Genomic DNA, 17994 nt, shown 5'->3' with positions numbered 1-17994 from the left:
CAAACCAATGAGCACAGTTGTACTCCCACCTCCATTCTTGATTTGGACTTTGAAAAACAAACTCATTTGGAAATTAGTCCGTGATTATGCGTCCATATATGTTAAGTTTATCAACTGTCACCAACGTGTTAAATTTTTGAGAGTTTGTCTAGAAAATGACATTATATCTGATTTTTTAAGGTTCAGGGTACCGGAAAATGGGGTCTTTTCGAACCAAGCGGTACACAGTTTTCAGAGAAAAATTCTAAGAACGGAGGTAAACAAGGCAAGGACAGATGAGAAAAACGTTGAAGTCAAACTAGAAAGGGCGAGAGGCGCAGTACCGAGGGGTGTAGATGAGAAGTTTTGGCCTTCGGTAATTAAATATTTAAGTCTTAAATATTTAGGCCTTCGGTAAAAAACAGCAACAGTCAAAGAAACCCATCAGAAGAAGCTAATGAAACTATCAGAAAGGCAAGACCGACCTCTAGGGAAGCAAGGTGAGGGTTCGGTAAGAGCTCTTGATAATATTGAATTACCAAATTGGGTACAACAAGTGTTGGCATTAGGGCCGAAGCATCCCGTGAGGGATAAATTTAATGAGACACACTTTCTCGCCGACATTGACATCTTTCTATCGGATCCCAAAAATCGTAAAGTCCCCAGGGAGGCCCTTTGTGAGATCGAAGCGGTGGCAAAAAGCTATGCTAAAAGGGTGAAACAAACACCATCTGACAAAAGCGTTGAGAAGGCCCGAAAGTATCTGAAGAGTAATGGATTAGTTGCGGTACCGTATGACAAAGGCGTGGGTTTTTGTGTAAGGAGAAAGGACACCTACGAGAACAAGTTGTCGGATACATTAGACTCAAATCAATTCAGCAAAAGTAAAGGAACAAGTGATGCGATTGTTTTGAAGATAGAAAGAGACATCAATAAAGAGTTGTTGGCTATGATAAAAAAAGATGAAATAAGTGAGAGTCTCCACACAAGGATGAGGTCTACTGGGGGCAGCCCGCCAGGCTTTATGGGTTGGCGAAAGTGCATAAAGTGAATACCCCATTAAGACCGGTCCTCTCCTTGCCTGGTAGCTCTTATTATAACTTGAACAAGGTTCTTGCAAAATTTTTCGAGAAAATTGAGGGCGCAAACATCGAAACCAACTCACTAGATGCGAGAGAAATCTTAGAGAGCACAAATCTTGAGCCAATGAAAATTTGATGTCTCTTGATGTGAAGAGTTTGTACACAAATGTTTCACTGAAAGAAGCAATAGACATAGCTGTGAGAAAACTGTATGAGCAAGATGAACCACCATCAATTGCTAGGAAAACCATGAAGAGACTGTTGAACATGGCAGTTAGTCAAGTCCATTTCAAGTGCAATGAAACATGGTACGTTCAGAAAAGTGGTTTGGCAATGGGGCATCTCTTGCCGTTATTTTAGCGAATCTTTGGCTGAAGCAGTACGAAACTGCACTATCGAGGGATATTCCCGAAATGTTTTTGCCCGAGAATGATCTTAACGGAATATGTCCCGAGTGCAATAAGAAAGTCACGTACAGGTCAAAAGGTGTAGAATGTGAATGCTGTTTGAACTGGTATCACGTAAAATGCGGTGATATATCAGATGATGAGTATCGAAAAATAAGTGAAACCGTCTGGTACTGTAGAAAATGCATCGCAACAAGAGAGAAAAATAAGTCAGTGCAACAAGCTAAGTTATTTCTCCGTTACGTTGACGATATGGTGAGAACAGTGAAGGGTGATCCTGAAAAAGTGCTCGGGCTGCAAATTTACTACCTCCAAATTTACAGTTCACAAAAGAGACACCAAACACAAACGGAAATTTGGCAATTTTGGATTTACAAATTAGTGTTGACAAAAGTAGGAAATTTGGCGATTTTGGAAATTTGGACAAAAACGGAAATTTGGCAATTATGGATTTACAAATTAGTGTTGACAAAAGTAGCTGTGGGTGGTATCAAAAACCAACAGATACAGGTACCATACTAAATTTTAGAAGCTGCGCCCCCCTTCAGTACAAGAGAAGCGTGATTGAAGGAACTGTTCACCGGGTTTTCGGCAGTACGTCAACATGGGAAGAATATGATGAAGCTATGAAAATCAACCGTGAGCAGTGGTTGGATAACCAATATCCGGAAAGTTGACCGTCGCATGTTGCATCCCATGCTTTTGAAAAATCATCAGGGGTGGGGGTGCAAAAACAAAAAGAACATGGCTGAGAAAAAGAAGCACTGTGATTATAGCAGTGATTCACCACCCATCTTGATGGTCCAATATAGGGGGAATCACAGTCAGACTTTAGCAAAAAAAGCGCGATATCACCAATGCGCAGATAATATTCACGACGAGGAAAATGAAAACTTGTACGCCCTCTCTAAAGTCCTCCTTTTCCAGTGAACTGAAATCAAAAGTGATGTACAGACTTGAATGTTGTGTGTGCAAATCCATCTATGTTGGCCAGACGGTCCGACATCTCACCACAAGGATTCAGGAACACCGAAAAGAGGATACCCCAGTTGGACAGCATAAAATGCAGTGAGGTAGTGAGAGTGGTAAGTCTGAGTTTAATTGGAAAATAATCGACCAGGCGTCCAGCAGCATTAAGTTACTTACATTAGAGGCGCTGCACCTTAGGAACGAGAGACCGGCAATTAACACGCGCGACGAGTTTAGAAGTAGGGAGCTGACACTAAGGCTATAGTTCCAGAATCGAAAAATTCTGGCTATAACAACAATATTTTGAAACAACTTACATGTTAGCATAAAAATTAGCGACAAAACGAAATTGTGAAAACAGAAAGGATGAAAAATCTCAGAAATTTGTGACAAAATATTTAAAAATGTTACATAATATCCACATAATATCCATGAAACCATAATATGTCTTGATGTGAAAAGTTTGTACACCAACGTTCCCCTGAAGGAGGCAATTGAAATTGCTTTACAGAAGCTGTACAGCCAGGAGTCTCCTCCTGAAATTCAAAGAGCAACCATGAAAAGGCTTTTGAATATGGCGGTCAGCAAAGTATATTTCAAGTGTAATGATTCATGGTATGTACAAGTTGATGGTTTAGCAATGGGCGCGTCCCTCGCTGTAATTCTGGCAAACTTATTGCTGAAAGAATACGAATTTGCTCTACGACAACAAATACCGGTGGGAACGGGGGTACAGCAAATCAATGACAAAAACGGCTTGTGCCCATGTTGCAGCAGGAAAGTCACATATAGATCAAAGGGGGTTGAATGCGAGAGTTGCCGAAACTACTATCATCTAAAATGCGGAAAAATATCCGATGACGTATACGCATCAATAACCGAGATAGTCTGGTACTGTGAAAGCTGCTTCCGAGCTAAGAACAAGGAAAAGGATACTCCCCAGGTGAAATTGTTCCTCAGGTATGTGGATGACATTGTTAGAACAGTCAGAGGGGAGCCGAGTTGTCTTCTCGATGCCGCCATTTCTCGTCATCCAAATTTGCAGTTCACTCAAGAGAAAATTAATTCGGAGGGGAATTTGTCGTTCCTGGATTTGAACATAAATGTATCGCAGGGTAGGCGTGTAACTTGCAGTTGGTATCAAAAACCAACAGATACAGGGACTATACTGAACTATACAAGCTGCGCCCCAACTCAGTATAAGCGTAGTGTTATCCAAGGCACTGTATACAGGGTTTTTAGGAGTACATCTAGCTGGGAGCAATTTGATAAGGCTATGGAAACTAATAGGGCGCAATGACTGACAAATCAGTACCCTGAAAATTGGTCCGCAAAGGTGGCTTCAGACGCCTTGTGCAAGATCATCGAGGGTAAGGGCAAGCCCCTGGATTGTGACAGGGGTTTGTCAGTTCAATCACCAAAGGATGTGAAGCCCCCAATGCTGATGGTGCATTATAAAGGTAACCAGAGCCAATATTTTGCTAACAGGTTACGAAAATTAACTAATGTTCAAGTGGTTTTCACCACAAGAAAACTACAATCATTTTTACCATCACTGAAGTCAGCATTTTCTAATGACCTCAAGTCAAGAGTGGTTTATAAACTGTCCTGTAGTGGATGCACTTCCACCTATGTCGGACAAACTGTTCGACATTTGACCACTAGAATTGAGGAACATAAGAAAGCAGACTCACCGGTAGGACTCCACCTTCAGCAATGCCAACTTGAGTTGAGGGAAATAGCGCAGATCTTAGTTGGGAAATTATAGATAGGTCAAACAACCAAACAAAATTGCTAACACTAGAGGCAATACATATCAGGAAAGAGAAACCGGGCTTGAACACGCGCGATGAGTTTAGGAGCAGGGAGTTAACACTGAAAATTTAGTCCCAAAATATTTTTGGTTTTTTATTCAAAACGTACATGTCTAAATCGAAATTATGACTCAGAAACTTCCAGACAAATTAATTTTAAAATGTTTAATTAATTTTAGAGGTTAAAAGTATTTTAATCTTAATAGTAATTTAGAGGTCAACTGTGATTGGCTAATTTTTTATCATGATGGCTTAGAACCAAATTGTATGTGATTTATTGTAAATAAAATTTGTAAATTGATGTTTTATCGTCATTTAGAGTAGTTTATTGTAAAAATCCTGACGATGCACATAGTTGCGAAAACGTTTGAAATTTACTTTTTAGCAAAAATTTTCTCAATGTTACATAATAGTTGTTACATAATTTCAGTGATATTTGTAAAGTTTTGATTGGTTGAATTTTTCAAAATTTTGAAGTAACGATGTGTATGACACTTTTTTTGATCTTTGATCATTTTGTACAGATAGTTTAGAATTTTTAAAACCTGAAGATGCACGAAAATGTGCGAAAACGTTTTTTTGAATTTACAATTTAAACGCATTCTCAAATTTGCTCTTCTAATAATTAAAGTCTTATACGAGTACTACTACTTCATATATTGAAAATTTCAACAATTTCGACTGGATAATTGGATGAAGGGACTCGTGACGGTAACTGCAGATTCTATGTTACTTTTGACCTTCTGATTATTTAAAAGAAGAAAAAAACATTTCACTTCATCAAGCTGCTTTTTTTGTCGTGCTCTCGCTAGTGCTTGCGAAGCACAGCTTCGCCTCTGTGTAAAAAAAAAATCAAACATTTGTTCAATTTTGTCTACCGAATTGCCTTTTTAAGGGAAATTTCTCAACTTCAGAAAATTGATAGAAAAGAGTCAATATAAAACTATGGTTTCAGATGGGTTGTCACATTATTTGTCAATACATCTGTTGGGTTCAGCCATGAAGCGAAAATCGGATCTCGACATGGAAATGACTGAGTCCAAGCGATGCGATCTAGATGAAAAGAGGTTATTGAATTCATTTCAGGAATTGAGGAAAAGTTTGTCCCATGATTTTCCAAAGTTCAAAGTGACAAAGTTTTTGGACACCATACAGGACGAATGTCAGAGTCAAGTCGAAGATAATGATTGCAGCCAACCGATAACGTTTGATGAATTGAAAATCATTCATTCTCCGAAGCTAAAAAATGATGCTCAGTTTTGCATTCAGAAGATGTCAAACTTGAGTAACGATGAATTCGAGGCTATAACAGGGTTACAAAACATCGACTCATTTTGGCTGCTATTTAAATTATTGGATTGCGACAACATGTGCCCCGGAATGATGTATGTCCATTTCGATGGCGTGGGTGAGACTAATGTCAGCCGTTCAAGTCTTTACGGAAAAAGAGGATTAGTCAGAACGGTAAGACTGATTTGTTTTGATACACTTGGTTATAATCTACCTTTATCCTAATTGTTGTGCTAAACTTATAAATAGATGTGATATGTTTGATGTTGGTGCCTGTTTGTCGAGCACCCTTTGAGGAGTTTTAGAGCCAGGTCATTCAAGTAGGTCTCTGGTCTGGGGGAAAAATTTCCTTTTTAAGAATTGATATATTTTTTGAATTATAATTTTAACTGGTTCTTCATCTGGAAAATTCCCGCCCTTTCATTACGGGTTAGTTCAGTAACCTTGTGCCCAGTCAAGTTTCTTTTTTTTAACTCTTAAACCGCGCAGTCAAGATGAGGAAAAACAACAAGGAAAATACATGGAAAGAATGCTTAAAACCTTCACGACTTTTAATTTGGTTTAGATGTGATTGTTGTTCAAACTGGTATCATATCAATTATGTAAATGTAATTCTTAGCGACCCTAAGAATTTCCAATTGTTAACCTTGTGCTAGCAGTGTTTTTAATCGGGTACTAGACTTTTTTAGTCCGTAATAAACTTCAGACAGGACTCATCTCTCATGGACTCATCTCTAGTGGTACTTTGTTTCCAATGGTAACAATGGTGAAAAGTGCATGGTTGCTTAGCGTGGTGTTTGTGTTAGCTCCATGCAGTTACGACGCAGTATTTAGTTCTACGTTAAAAAGTGCAAACGAGTTTTTGTAGGATTCCATTTTTGTGTGTACAAATTGGCACTGAGTCCGGTCGGCTTCATTTCTGTCGGCTTCTTCTTTTGTTTTTTTTTCGAATAACCTTCTTTGGTATTATATAATAGTTGTAGATGTCTCTAAATGAAATTGTGGAAAACTTTAAATCAGCCTCCTAGGCTCTTTAAATAAAGTGATTTAAATAAACAGAAAAATTGTTTTGTCATTGGTTAAAATTCAAACATTTGTTGTTTTTGGTTGTACGATCGACTGTAGTTAGCATGCTTTTTGGTGCAGATGAAATTGTCGCAGATTTTTTGACATTTTTTGGGCTTTTTATGTTTTTTCTTTTCCTTTGTTTTCCTCTTGATAGGTTTCGGCCCATATAAATGGGCTTCAGTACCTCATGTTGCTTCTTTCGACAAGCGGAAAATTTTTGTGTGTGAGTGTGTTTTGAGTGGGACTTAATAACTTTTGTAAGTTTTTTTTTTGAATTTTTTTCGTCTTTTTTTATTTTCCTTTTTTGGCTTAATAGGTTTTGGTCTGTTATTTGAACTCATATGGTTGCATTCGACAAGCAAAGAAAGTTTGAAGCTTTTTTGTTCTGACGGTGAGTGACTCAATATATCTTTTTCATAGATCTAAGTTTTCGGTTTTTTCGTCTTTCTTGGCTAGTTTTTTTTGACGTCTTCTTTTTTTTTTAGAAAAACCCAAAAGTGGCCGTAAACAAGCGACAGCTTTCAGCTCCCTTATAAACAAAAAACTAAAAGACAATATTTTTTCACTGCCATACCCCTTCCCCAAAGGTCAAGACTGACCCCGGACAGATCTTGAGCAGGTAATAAAGCTACTCAGTAGCACGCTGGACGAGGGAAATATATAGTAATGAGTAAGACTTTTCGCTTCGGATGACAAGATGAACCTTATTTGACTCCTTACTATCAAAAAATTACTATCTAAGCTTCATAAAGTAGCTGATATTAATAACCCAAACGCGGAAAACTATAGCATTTCGTAACTGAGTTCGAGGTTTACAAAGCAATAATGTCTTTTCCAAATGGTTGTGTAGCCAGTCTGGACAATGTTTTTTGAAGACCTTATTTGTAAATCAAACGGCAATGCGGGGCTCAGTTTCTTTAAATCTCTTACTAAACTCCTAAACCTTATTAGAGAAGGTAAATTACCCGAACTGTTGAGACCGTTCGTTTTTGGAGCAAAACTTATCGCCTTCACTAGATTATATTTCAGGTGACATGTGGTTCTAAACGACTAGTTGAAATAGCTGAACACTCCCTAGAAACATGGAGCTTAAGGAAAACCCGAAGTGCCCAGTTTAACTTAAAATAAATTTAAGTAACCGTTATATTTCGCTTATTGAAGAAATTATATTGAATCATGTTTTTTTCGAACCGCCGGCAGTTGCACAAATATATTCATTGCGTCCACAGCAACCCTAGCAACCTTTATAACGGAAATTCCATCATTGCCGGTAGGATGGAGTACACCATTGTGTACCCAAGGCTCCTTCCTTCTATGGAACAATACAGACGCTAGTAAAAAATTCTAATTCGAAGTTGACGCATGGTGTTTAGATGATGGAAATATTGCCGAAGACTATAAGATAGAGCTCCGAGGCCTTTAAAGCAAAACTTAAACCGAAAACAAAACTAGTTTCGAGAGGTTTTGACGAGCTGGATGCTCAATATGGTTTTTACCAGCTGAAAAATTGCTTTAGCATTACAAAACTTTGTAATTTTTTGCGTACAAGTGCTTTTTTTGCAAAGTGGTTTTTCGGAGCGATTCGATCGAATTTTAAGGAGCTCACTATGTGAGGTAACTAATGTACAAATGAATAAAAACCAATTTTTGCAAGTCTGTCTTGCAGCCAAAGGTAGCTTGGATGTAATTGGGAGTAACCATGCATAGTTGGAGTGTGAATGCTTTGGGACCCTACAGTTACATTTTTCGCAATGCAAACTTTTGATAGAATTCTTTAGTGTGAGATGCTGTAAAGGTACTCTCAGGCGTTGCAAATTTTGCTTTCAAATGAAACTGCTCAAATCTTTTGAGTTTCAGAGATAAGATGTTTTTTATGACTTCAGAAAATTTAGCTTTCATTATTAGAATTTCCTAAACCTTTAGTCAGGTGCTGTCGAGGTGCCCTGAGGTCTTGGAAATCTTGCCTTCAAATGTAACTGCTCAAATTTTTTTTTGCTATTCGCGATATGACCTCTTTTAATATATTTTTTTTTGAAAGTTTCAATAAAAAAAAAGCTAGAATTAAAATAAAAATTTTTCAAAATTTGAATTTTATTCCAAACTTCAGCTTATAGTGGGATGGCCTCAAGGTACTCGCAGAGGTTTCAGATAGTATCTTTAACTATGATTGTTCAAATCATCGTAGTTTCGGAGATATACCATTTGTTATGCTTTTTCAAAGTTTTTCAAAAATCCTAAGATCATAATTTTGGTGTTTTTGTCTTTTTTGAACACTTTCAAAAAAGCTAAATTTAGAAGAGAAATTGTCGATAAGGGGTGATGTCAGCCTACCACCAGCGGATGCAGATGTGGTCTCTCATCCTAATTTTGTTAGTCAAATTTTTAAATGTTCCATTTTTTCTTTCTGTGATATTTCCAAATTTTTTCGTTAAGCTTACAATAAAATAAGAAAAAAAGTCTGATTTTTCTAAATTATAGTATTTTTGTTTCGTGTCTCGGATCCTAAGGGGAGGGAGGTCCTTCCTAAAGGGGGGGTCTTCACATAAAGCAAAATCCTAGGAAAAGTGTCCTTAAGTTCCCACCCCTAAAGTAAAAGACCCCCTCCTTAAGACCTTGTTAAGCGGAGCTTAACAACCGAGACTCGATACAATAATTCCTTCTAATTCCCTGTAAAGCGGTCCTTTTTCATGTGTTAATTAAAGTTAACCATTCTAATTCCTAAATTTTTCTTTTTCGTCCTAGTTTCATGTGGATATCATTTCCTGGCTTTCTTTCTTTTCGTCGAAGATTTGTCTAAAAGTTTGTTCTTAAAACTGAATCAAATGATTTCACATTTTTGTTTGAACTAACACTTTGATTGCTTCAACTAGTTTATTTGCCTGAAGCTTTTTATGATAAAACAGTGATTGAGCCCAATACGAATATTTTATTAGTGGTAAATTGGTAAAAACCCAAACAACTTGAGTCGAAGTATAAAAAGGACGAGCAGTAATAATCATCTCAAATGTTTCAGAATTTAATGTTTTTTGCTTTGGTTTTTTTTGCGAGGTTTTGTAGATGGTCTTTCTTCTGAAGCTTTCGATAAATTAAATGGGTCATTTATAGGGGGACGTTCACGGACTCGGCTACTAGACGCTTCTTCTTCTCGCAGCTCTGTTTCTGAGTAGGGCCGCCGTAAAAATCCCCAATCCGGAAGTTGAAATTCGGGCGAACTGTTACCAGCTTCCTTGTATGAGTTGGCCCACTAGGTGTCCATGTAAATGAATTCTAGAAAAGCAATTTCTTCGGCGGCTTTATGGCCAAATGGAGTTGTCGAAAAGTAGAAAACGTTTTGAGTCGAATGGTGATAATGCAAGTTTGTTTTGTTTCACTGTCATATTAGTGTGACCTTTCGAAACTATTGTATAGTTGTACCTTATCATTGTTTTTCCAGTGAATAATGTCCCTGAAGGTTTGGTGGACCAGTTCTCGCTGTGCACTCCGTTTTATTCCTTTGGCACTCAATTTTTGAGTGTCTTCTATACAGTAGCCAAGTTATTATTCTTTTCGACAAGGCAGGGGATCGTTCCATTTCACTTCAGCAACTCAATTTATACTGAACAAAGTTTCATTCGTTTTACCAAAGAGCAGAAAACTCTAAATTATGATTAAAAAAGAGGAAAAAAGAAGAAAGAAACATGTTTTCAGTTAAATCAACGTTTAGGCAACATTGTATAAGGTTTCCTAAATCAGCTAAATGCCCAAAGTTAATTGCAACAAATGAAGGGGGGAGGAAGGGAGCTTGGTGGTGGTGGTAGCGGTATTTTTTCAATAGAAAGGGAGGAATGGGGGTGGAAGGGTGGCTTAAGTTGGGATTTTTTTTTACCATTAACGACGAATTCTCTGATCGGGTCCCACCAGTCTCGTCTTTAAACTCTGCACAGTTTTCTTGTTGGTATCGTCGAATTAGAAATGGTGAAGTCAGCTTTTAATTTGAAATGTCTCATAATAATTTGAAATGTCGAAGTCAGCTTTTATTTTCTCTGGTAAACGTCGTCAGTTGTTATGGCATAAATAAAGCTATCCGGGTCGGAGTATATTAGTACCAAGTTTAGATTCAGTTTCTTTTTTTTATAATGAAATTGAAACATGAATTGCTGGGCGAGGTCTAGGATGGTCGCACCAACTATCATAGGTCTGTCTCATAATATTTTTGTTACTGAAAAGCTGATTGTGGCTAATTGATCGTCAATGAATTGAAAGCTCTTCATCGTACTCAAATCTGACTTCTGAAGAAGTTCTCTCTCATTCCTATGATTCGAAAGCTCTTCATCGGGTGTTGAGGTCGACAAAGGGTGCCATCTAATGACTTTGGCGGAAATGAAGAAGTTTTTCGAGGTGAGTTATTATCATTCCGAGACCGTGGTACAGCTGTCTCAACATACTGACTTTTTCAGGGTAGTGGCCGTGTTTTTCAAAATAATTCTCCAGTAAAAGGAACAAGTCCTCCAGGTTCTGTGCGCAAGTTCTTAAGAAATATTTTGACAAAAAGTTTTTTAAAGTCCAAGTTGCTTAATACTTTACGATGATTCGGTTCAATTAAACATGCATAACCGTTTTTCACTCGACGATTTGTATCAATGACTCGTAATTGGGTTGCTTTTGTGTCTCCGGCTATTTGATAATGAATTGTGTCCAGGTAAATAAACATCAGCTGAGTACCAGCAGATAACTCAACGGGATAGTCAGCAATAAGATCTTGGGTAGTGAATGTGCTATGTTTCGAGCTTCCTTGTTTGTAACTTATATCATAATCCGTTCCATCTCTGACGCCTTTGAACCCAAGTAGACTAGGAGTTTGCGGGCTTGAATAAGTTATACCTTCCCAATAATGCAGCCATATTGAAAGATGTTTGGTTATGGGATCTATAAGCAATCCAATTCTAATTCTGTCTTAAGACAAATCTCATCCAGTACTTTTTAAATGCTCGTGTACTCTCCTTTTGTTAGTTTTGCTTTTTTCTAAAGTAAGGCCTGGAGATCTTGTCTTTCTCACACTTCATGCTTGCTATAAACCGATCTTTTTTGTAGTACACAATGTTGTTGTCAGTTACGTTGCTTATCGAGTAGGGAAGATAATTTCTCTAACTGCTACTCTCCATTCACCTTGCAAATTTATTTCTTCACTCAGGAGGTTTTTGAAGTTGGCCAGTTTTTTTTGAAAACGCTCATTGATGCTGTCGAAACTAGGGTAATTGTGAAGGAAGCGAGAACATTATGGGTGAAAAGGCTGGAAGTGCCCTCAATCATGATTGCTTATGATTTCTCCTTCTCTAGAACGCGAATAAGTTCAGACTCGTAAAATTTTCCCTCAATCGGTTCTCTGTTAGTATCAATCAATTTGTATGTTGGAGGATTTCGTGTTGGTATGTCAAAAAATTTCAAACACTTCATCAGTGAACGATCGTTTGTAACTCTTGCGAAAAGGTATGGCTACTTCGGCGAGTCTAACATAATCACCAACATAAAGCTTTCGACGTCGAACTAATTTCAATGACTGTTCTGCTCTTAATGAAATCAGGCGAGTAACATCTTTTTTAGTTTCTTTGTTTAGTGCAATATTTGTGACACGATTTGTTCTCGAATTAATTGAATTAAAAAATCTTGCAATTTGTCATTGCATGAGTATGTCCATTTATCCTCCAAGTATTTATAAATAAGATTTTTTAAGGAACGGATATTTCTCTCAGCGAATGCGGACTTTTTCTCGCTCTCTGCTATATGTTTTTTTTCTTTTTGTTTTTACTCATTGCTTCGAAAGGACCCTTTAGACTCTGTGCCCCTGTCCACCCATACTTTTTTCGGTTGTTTAGTCTTTATCGAACGCTTCTGTTGTTGTAGCAGCTTATTTTGATTTTAAGGGTTGCACTCTGAGATAGCGGGACATGCAGTCAACTGCAACAAGCAGATACTTAACATCATGGTTGTACTTGGCAAATTTATCAACATAGGCCAGATCTAATGACCAGATTTCGTCGATATCGTAAACTATGACCTTGAGTCGCGGCGTTTTTCGGATAACATTTCGATATTTTGTGTAATTAGTTTCAGTGTGAAGGAAATGTTCATTTTTTTGTCGCGACAAATTGGTTGCTTTTATCAAGTTGTTCATACTACCAAATAACGCGGGACCTCTGTCACTGTAGTTAGTTTTTAAAAAATTTTCTTCAGTTTTGCTAATTTTCCCATTGTTTTGTTTTCGCCTCCGTCTTTTATGACGTTGGAGAATCTGAATCGTTTTTTTTGTGAGTTTTTTTTATAATTTCAAGTATGGTTTTTGCACTGTGACTGTCCTTGAATACTTTCGGTCCGTCTATCGTTTTTCTTGTTGGGGCTCTGCTCTTTCAGTAAATGTTGCTTTCGTTGCAATAGTCTTACTAGTTTGAGCAGGTACTAGTTAGGGATCTAAGCCGGTTAAGGTACGATAGTTGAGCGTTTTTATGTTTAATACTTTTATCGTGAAGAACACGTGCAGCATGTGATTGCTCTTTAACTTATAAGTGTTTCGGAATTAGAATAAATTCTGCAGCAGTCATAATTAAGTTGTGAGGTTAGCAGTCATAATTAAGTTGTGAGGTTTTACCTTTTCCATCAAAGGTAAAAAAATTTTTCCATCAAAAGTTAGAAAATTAACTCAGTTTTCCCGGATCCTGAGTGTCCCACTATTGCCAACTCTTGTCGAAGTATCTGTCACTTGATTCATATGCTTGGGTTTGGTAATACATGACCAACCAAGCCGGATGAAATCAAGAACCAAACTGAAGGTTTGAGATTGCAGAAAGTTAGTAGAATTAGAATTACTACATTTGCGCAACAAAAACTAATTCAGACCTTGGCAAAGTTAGATTGTTACAAAACTTCCATGATGTTGTTTCACTGTTTGTTTTGTTATAAACAATTTTTGTTACTTTTGTTGCGTCAGGTTCATCTACTGCTGCTGTTGTTTCTGACATTTGAGAAACGGTTTTTTCTACCGACTGCGTTAGACTTTTTCTCTCTGAAAATGAAGCTTGTAAAAAAGTTAAATATAATAAGGATTATGAACAGTACAAAATTACATAATGTGTGAAGTCTCTATTTCTTATGTCATTCATTTTTAGAACATAGTTTGCTGGGATATTTGCAGTTTTTTCGTAGTACATTATTTTCTTCACCGTATCCTCTTCACAATCGTCTTAATCTCAACTGGCAATTCTTTGCTGTTTAGATCCATCTGAACTCCTGGATGACGTTTGGGTACTAAGACTAGTTCGGAAAGATGGGTACAACTGCTCGCTTGCTGGCTAGCTTTTCTGATAAACTTGAATCTCTGGAAGAATACAAATTGATCAATAACTGGAAAAAATCTTTTTAATGTAGACAACTTCTTCGGAAATTATTATTTGCTCCCTCCGAAAAATTTGGCCGCTGCAATCAATACGCTCTATTCTTGTTAATAAAATTTCATTGTCACGCTCTGGAGTCATCCACGCACAAAGCCTTGAGTTTTGTGATAGGTAAGTCTCCACTTTCGCTGATCTCTCGCTGTTGTTCATTTTTTAACCAATCATAAAAAAACCTTGCTTTTCTTCAGGGCGCAATGATTCCTGCAGGTGTAATGAGGTATATGTCTATTGCAAACTGGATAGTTTTTGAACTGTAAGTTTTTAGCCCGAGGACAGCCCAAATCATCGAGGGTTTCAACTTTTCGGTCCAAGTACATGGCCGAAAATTATTGTCTTTTCTTTGCCTTTAGCATAAAAAACGGCACTAGGTTTCTCAACAGAAAACTCTGAAATGTTTTATTTAAGTTTAAGTAAAGGTAATTACCGTTTTCCCAATGGTGACCGTGTAAATAATTTGTAAACCAGTTGTAAGCTTTTGTTCGAGCTTTGGTAGTATATTGAAATTCATTGGATAGTTTCGATTATTGTTCAAAAACTTGGATAGTTTTTGAACTATAAGTTTTTAGCCCGAGGACAGCCCAAATCATCGAGGGTTTCAACTTTTCGGTCCAAGTACATGGCCGAAAATTATTTTCTTTCCTTTGCCTTTAGCGTAAAAAACGGCACTAAGATTTCTCAACAGAAAACTCTGAAGTGATTTATTAAAGTTTAAGTAAAGGTAATTACCGTTTTCGCAATGGTGTCCGTGTAAATAATTTGTAAACCAGTTGTAAGCTTTTGTTCGAGCTTTGGTAGTATATTGAAATTCATTGGAGGTAAAAAAAAATGAGGCGGTCGCTGTAGTCTGAGGTTGTTATTGCTAATTCTTTAACCACAAAGGTGTTCTTCTTGTAACAAAAGCCTTCCACGTCAAACACAACTGATCTCTCGCTTAGCTTTCAAGTTAATGATAAACTTGAAAACTGTTTTTTTTCAGCTTACTGGTAAGGCAGAAAGCTATTCCTTTCAAATTTCCCAATAAGTTGTTGTTACGGTTCCAGGGCAACATGTAACAGTTCGTGGGAGCCTCTTGGTAAAACTCGTGTATAAATCCGGCGGCATTGTGCAAAATAGCGTGCAATCGTAAAATTTTGGAATTTTTCAAGTATTTGTCCAAGGAAGAGTTATCAATACTAATCAAGCCACCATAAAGTCTCAACTTAATTAAAACGTCGTAGTTAAGATTATCAGAACTATCAAAAAACAGAGAATATGCAGCTAGAAAATAGTTTCGTTGGTTAGAATTATCAGTATAAGTTTGTTTCAAAGACGTATAAATTTCGTGAATTGTTTTTAAACCGATAGGATTTCCTCTGCTTTTTTACAATTTCATTAATTATTTTTCCTACATTTCTTCAACCTGCTGAATTTCAAGCCAGTGGAAATAATAGGGACGTTGCATATACCATTAAGATATTGGTGGTAATTTTGTATTTTGATAGCTTGTTGAAACATTTTTATCTCCAAGACGGATTTTTCTCTCCAAGTCTTTCTCTCTAAGTACTTTTGTTTTGCAGAAATGCACTTAGTGATTTGTTGAAGCTCACTCAAATAAAATTGTTCTTTTAAATTTAACTCGTGTTCTTTCTTTGAAATTTCTTTTGCCCTCTCGAGAAACACGACGTAGCGTTCATTACAGAGTTTGAAAATTGACTTTTTTCCGTAGTTGAAAACACTCTTAATTATAAATGTTCATTATCAATATCTTCAATAGTTCAAGTTCCCTCTAATTTCATTTTTTATTTCAAAACTTGACAAATTTATGATTTGGTATGTTTTGCCCAGAAACGGCCGCCGCCTTTAGAGAGTAATTTCAATTTGGTGCCTTTTCACAATAAAGTTTACTGCTAGCAACAGTTAAGCTACGCTGCCGAAATCGCCGGCGAATTTTCATTATATACCATAAAGTCAATTCCACTTTCACTAACAAGTTTCAACTAGGTCGAAAGTTCATTTGCCCGAAACAAATATAACAATTAATATGATTCATATAATTTTGCCAGGACCAATAATTAGGACCCCACAAGTTGGAATAAGAAAGAATCATGTATCGTGTCCCTTGATGTCAAGCTAAGCTTAGCTAGATCCTAAGTAGGGGGTCTTCTGCTTTTTGGGTGGAAATTTTCTTTCGTTTACAAACTCCTAGGATGAGGGTCCTCCAAAAAATTAAAGAACCCTTTCCTAGGATTTTGCTTTATGTGAGAACCCCCCTCTTCGGATCCGGGACTTGGTACACTACTACTATTAATTAAATGCTGACTTGACTTAATTCCTGCAATATTGTTTATTGATGTATTTATATAATGCTGGTATGCGCCCTATCCAGCTTGTGCACGACCGTACCTAAACGGAAGGGCCCCTTTTACAATTTACTTTTTTTAAACTATTAATTACGCTGGCTTATGAATCCCATTTACAAATACTATGATTTTGCAAATGATTTTGGTTCAATTTTTTTTGTATGTATTGTGCAGTTGTATGCTGTCGGCCGTTTTAGATTTCTTCGTTTTTGAGTTAAAAATAGGAAGATCTGATCTTATACCCAGTAGTTTAGGAGAATTGACCATTTTAGCTTTCAAAAACCTGAAGTTGAAATTTTTTTTGTTCAAGTTTTGAAATCAAAAGCGTTGATGGATTCCCCCGTCTATTGTTGTGGTTGCATTCAATTTGTTGTTTTTTGTATATTTCGTTCATAAGCAACTTTGATGATCATAATCTTTTTAAAGCACCTGAGTAGCGTTAAACGCTAGTATCTTTTTTTTTATGAGACGTTTGTTCAATAGCTGTTGTATCACTTATTTAGGTTCTCTTTGAAGACGAACTGCTCTTGCTCCTGCTAAAACTGAGGCTTAATTTAAAAGATGAAGATTTGGCGTTACGGTTCAGTTTGTCAACAGTCATTGTGAAATCTTTAGTATACACATGGATCAGTTTCATTCACAATTGCTTACTCGTGAAGAAAAAACTGCCTCAATGGCCGCCAAGAAACAAAGTCGATGCACAGATGCCGAAACAGTTTAGGGAAGATGTGGAAATGAGGTACTTGCGAGCACTTCTCTTGGAAGTCGAGATCTTAGGCGAGAAAGATCCACGATCTGTCTATGAAATGGAGCCATTCACTTTCAGTGTGTTGCAGACTTCGACAGTTTGGAGCGTTTATGTCGGCATTACCCCAAATGGAGCTGCCAATTTGATATCTCCACTTTCTCAGGGAAGTGCCAAACAAAGTTTACCTAAAGTTGTCTTGGAGCTTATTCATTCAAAGCTGACCAAAGATGACATCATAGTTGGTCCACAAATAACGACTGATGTTATAAAAACATATGAAAAACTAGATGTTGATTATATTGTTTGTCCCAAATCTGTACGAACTCGTGAAATGATGCTAATTCGCCAGCTGGCCACAAAGTATTTAAAACGGCTAATGGCTTTTAAATGTTTGAGTTGTTTGCCATATGAGCTGCATTCAGTTGCTGAAAAAGTTGTCAGTGTGACGGTGCTACTTACTAATTTTAACACTCCCTTGTTGGAGAGAGATTGATAACTTGAGTTGTTTCTGACTCTAATTTTTTCAAATAGAACCATGGCTTTTGTCTTGAGAGCGTTTGATTTTTCATAAAAAATTTAATCGAAGATGACCGCTTTATAATGAAGTTCGTTATATTTTTTATGATTCAATGAACGTAGTGAAGACTCTTATATAGGTCGAAAGTTTTCGCAGTTTGACTTTTGACTTCTTAATTTCAGTTATTTCTTTTGTTGAAAAGATGGCAAACTCTACAATTGAACAGCAAAAGTGTAAAGGTCACGAAAAATATGATCGACTTCTAGTTTCGAAAGAGGTTTTCAGTGTTCAGATTTCCTAGCGGAATCAAAAGTTTGCCTATTGATTCAGTTTTTTCGAATTGGGTTAACAGTATCA

General features: G+C 37.0%; 2 protein-coding genes across 3 annotated transcripts in view; both read left to right on the top strand.

Annotated features, from left to right (window-relative positions):
- Window positions 1-17994, top strand: part of LOC134846008 (5'-3' exoribonuclease 2-like) — a 351354-nt gene that overhangs the window by 62279 nt on the left and 271081 nt on the right. The window lies entirely within an intron of this gene.
- Window positions 5170-17632, top strand: LOC134845965 (uncharacterized). Its single transcript, XM_063863109.1, has 2 exons — window positions 5170-5715; window positions 16876-17632. Exons 1-2 carry the CDS (start codon window positions 5197-5199, stop codon window positions 17611-17613), a joined length of 1257 nt encoding a protein of 418 aa, XP_063719179.1. The 5' UTR covers window positions 5170-5196; the 3' UTR covers window positions 17614-17632.

The sequence above is a fragment of the Symsagittifera roscoffensis genome, chromosome 5, assembly GCF_963678635.1.
Source record: "Symsagittifera roscoffensis chromosome 5, txSymRosc1.1, whole genome shotgun sequence".
Lineage (NCBI taxonomy): Eukaryota > Metazoa > Xenacoelomorpha > Acoela > Convolutidae > Symsagittifera > Symsagittifera roscoffensis.
The sequence above is the reverse complement of the archived record's forward strand: the minus strand, read 5'-3'. Positions and strand labels throughout refer to the sequence as shown.

What these genes read in the sequence shown, in the direction of transcription:
- LOC134845965 (XM_063863109.1), top strand. Translation starts at nt 5,197, where the DNA reads ATGGTTTCAGATGGGTTGTCACATTATTTGTCAATACATCTGTTGGGT. An exon ending in AAAGAGGATTAGTCAGAACG is followed by an intron (nt 5,716 to 16,875) that starts GTAAGACTGATT and finishes TCACTTATTTAG; the next exon opens with GTTCTCTTTGAAGACGAACT.